Genomic DNA, 2,811 nt, shown 5'->3' with positions numbered 1-2,811 from the left:
CGCTGAGCCGGCGCCGGCGGCACGCGGCCCAGCAGGGACAGGCGGCCGCGCTCGCTTTCCGGGCTCCGTTTTTGGCCRGCGCCTTGGTTTAACACCGCGGTCCAGCTCTGCTCTCCTTCCCGAAGGACGGGAAGGGGGTTAAGGAGCCCCCCCCGCTGCTCCTCCCGTTTCCAAGCAGGCGGAGAAACCTCTCCGCAGCCGGGTGGGCTGCTGYCGGCAGGTATCGTGCCAGCCCTTCCCCGGGCTGCCAGGGCTCCTGGTGCCGGGGGAGCGTCTCCTCCGGCCGCGTGCCGGGGGGGAAGAGGGCCACCGGCCCGCTGTTGGACCTGTTTTGGGGACACCATCCACTGTGCCGGGGGCTGGCCGGGTGCTCGCTCGGGGCCGGGGCCCCCCTCCATCCCGCTGCTCCCCGACTTGCGTCTCTGCCCAATAAAGTGCATCGGCCCCAAGCTCGCTCCAGGGGTGTCTGTGCCGGCCATGGGACGGGGCCTCTCTCCCAGGCCGGGGTGCTGGGTTGGGGGGGGGGGGCTCCGGAGGGGCCCTGCGGGAAGGGGGGTGCTGGCTCCCCCCCCTCCTGCCCCCCAGCAGGACTGGGACCGTCCCCAAGGTGCCACAGTGCTGCTGTGCTGCAGCGTCCCAAGTGCCAGCCGGGCTCCGACTCCGGCCGTAACCCCRCTCATGGCTTTCGGGGGGGCACTGGAAATAGCCCCCCTGCGGGATGGGGCTCCAGGAAGCATGGAAGCCCGGTTCCCCCCTCCAGTGTTTTGCAAACCAGGGCAGAGCTCACATGGCGCAGCAGCCTTCTCCCACACCGCCCGGAGCTGCCGCCAGCTCCCTTGCACCTGTCTCCGCGATGGGAAGAAAGAGGCACCTCCAGCTTGGACTCTACCTTTATTTCGTGTTCGGGGCTGCGGGACGGGCCGAAGCGGCAGCGATGGTGGTGGCGGCGGCGAGGGTCGGAGCGCAGCGGCGATGGGCGGCTACTCGCTGTCGGAGGAAGGAGGCAGAAGAGGGGGGTCAGCGGTGGCACGGCCCCCCCCCCCGAGCCCCCTCCCCGGGGGATGGGGACGGGGACGGACTCACAGGGCGCGTTGCTTGTAGTGCCGCAGCGCCTGCTCGGCCACCAGCTCCATGAAGCGCGGGTCGTCCCAAGCGATGGCCCCGGGCACCGTGAGCGCCAGCGGCTCCGAGTCGAAGAGCTGCACCGTCACCTGCGTGTCCGGGGGCGCCGACAGGTCCCGCGGGTCGGGGGCCTTGGAGAGCACCTAAAAGGGGGACGGGGGGGGGGACGTGGAGAGGCCGGCTAGCCCCCGCACTCGGCCGGCCCTGGCGCCCTGCCCCGGCTTTTGTGCGGGGCGGCAGCGCTCCTGGGCGCCGCACAATCGCCTCTTTCTCCCCCTGACCCACTTTCCCGCGGGGGAGCAGCCGGGCTGCTCCCAGGGCGGATGAAGCCCCCCCCGCCTCGCCCCCCCTGGCCGCTGCACGCTGGCCCGTCTTGCAAAGCCCCGTGCGGAGCCTCGTGATGAGCCCTGCGCAAAGCCCCGTGCAAAGTGCTGTGCAGAGCCTTTTGCAGAGCCCGGCACAGAGCCTCGTGCAGAGCCCCGTGCAGGCTTGTGCAAAGCCCCGTGCAAAGCCCTTTGCAGAGCACTGCACAGAGCCTCGTGCAAAGCTTCATGCAGAGCCCCGTGCAGAGCCCTGTGCCGAGCCTTGTGCAGAGCCCCGCGCAGGCTTGGGCAAAGCCCCATGCAAAGCCCTGCACATTCTTGTGCAAAGCCCTGTACAGTCTTGTGCAAAGTCCTGTGCAAAGCACCGTGCAGAGCCTCGTGATGAGCCTTGTGCAGTCTTGTGCAAAGCCCTGTGCAGAGCCTTTTGCAGAGCACCGTACAGAGCCTTGTGCAGAACCCCGTGATGAGGCCCGTGCAGAGCCCTGCGCAGTCTTGGGCAAAGCCCCGTGCGGAGCCCTGTGCAAAGCCTCGTGCAGAGCCCCATGCAAAGCCCTGTGCAGTCTTGTGCAAAGCCCCATACAGAGCCCTGTGCCCTGTGCAGAGCCCCATGGATGAGCCCTGTGCAGTCTTGTGCAAAGCCCCATACAGAGCCCTGTGCCCTGCACAGAGCCTTGTGCAAAGCCTTGTGCAAAGCCCCGTGATGAGCCCTGTGCAGAGCCCTGCGCGGTCTTGTGCAAAGACTCACGATGAGCCCTGTGCAGAGCCCCGTGCAGAGCCTCGTGCAGGGCCCCACGCTGAGCCCTGTGCCCTGTGCAGAGCCTTGTGCAAAGCCTGGGCAGAGCCTCGTGCAAAGCTCCATGCAGAGCCCTTTGCAAAGCCTCGTGCAGAACCCTGTGCAAAGCCCTGTGCAAAGCCCCGTGATGAGCCCGATGCAAGATCCCTGCAGAGTCTTGTGCAAATCCTTGTGCAGAGCCCCGTGCAGAGCCCCGTGCCCACACGGGAACCCCCCCCCCCCCCCCGGCCGGGGCACCCACCGTGGTGACCTGGAGGAAGCCGTCATCGTGCTGCGTGAGGTTGGCCAGGCGGGAGACCCAGCCGAACTGGCGGTTGAGCTGCTCCAGGAGGCCGGTGGTGTTGAGCATGTCGGCCTGGAAGTCGCGGAGCAGGTCGTCGTAGCGGCGGCTGAAGCGCTCGGCCAGGCGCAGCGCGTCCTCGAGCTGCTCCCGCAGCAGGCTCTGCTCCGGGTCCGTCTGCGAGCAGTCTGGGGGGGGCCGGCGGCGTGTCGGAGGGGGGGGGACACACCAGCGATGGCCCCATGCAACCCCCCATCCCGTGCAACTGCCTCCCCACATTCCCCCCCCCCTTT

The 2,811-nt window shown here is 68.6% G+C and overlaps 2 protein-coding genes across 2 annotated transcripts in view; one reads left to right on the top strand and one right to left on the bottom strand.

The window, feature by feature from the left end:
* SLC35F6 (solute carrier family 35 member F6) overlaps positions 1-142 on the top strand; it is a 2,658-nt gene extending 2,516 nt beyond the window's left edge. The window contains exon 6 of the mRNA XM_026055359.1: positions 126-142. Coding sequence (XP_025911144.1) covers positions 126-142 — 17 coding nt within the window. The remainder of the gene's footprint in view (positions 1-125) is intronic.
* A 761-nt stretch (positions 143-903) lies between these two features.
* On the bottom strand, positions 904-2,706 carry LOC112960786 (clusterin-like; the record flags this gene model as incomplete). The annotated part of the gene is made up of 3 exons (XM_026055358.1): positions 904-987; positions 1,084-1,265; positions 2,480-2,706. Coding segments are annotated over 3 exons (416 nt in total), but the record flags the coding sequence as incomplete, so codon positions are not given.
* Positions 2,707-2,811: the final 105 nt, after the last annotated feature.

The sequence above is a fragment of the Apteryx rowi genome, unplaced genomic scaffold (assembly GCF_003343035.1).
Source record: "Apteryx rowi isolate R43461 unplaced genomic scaffold, aptRow1 scaffold_991, whole genome shotgun sequence".
Taxonomy (NCBI): domain Eukaryota; kingdom Metazoa; phylum Chordata; class Aves; order Apterygiformes; family Apterygidae; genus Apteryx; species Apteryx rowi.
Note: the sequence above shows the minus strand (reverse complement) of the source record. Positions and strands in the feature narration are given on the sequence as shown.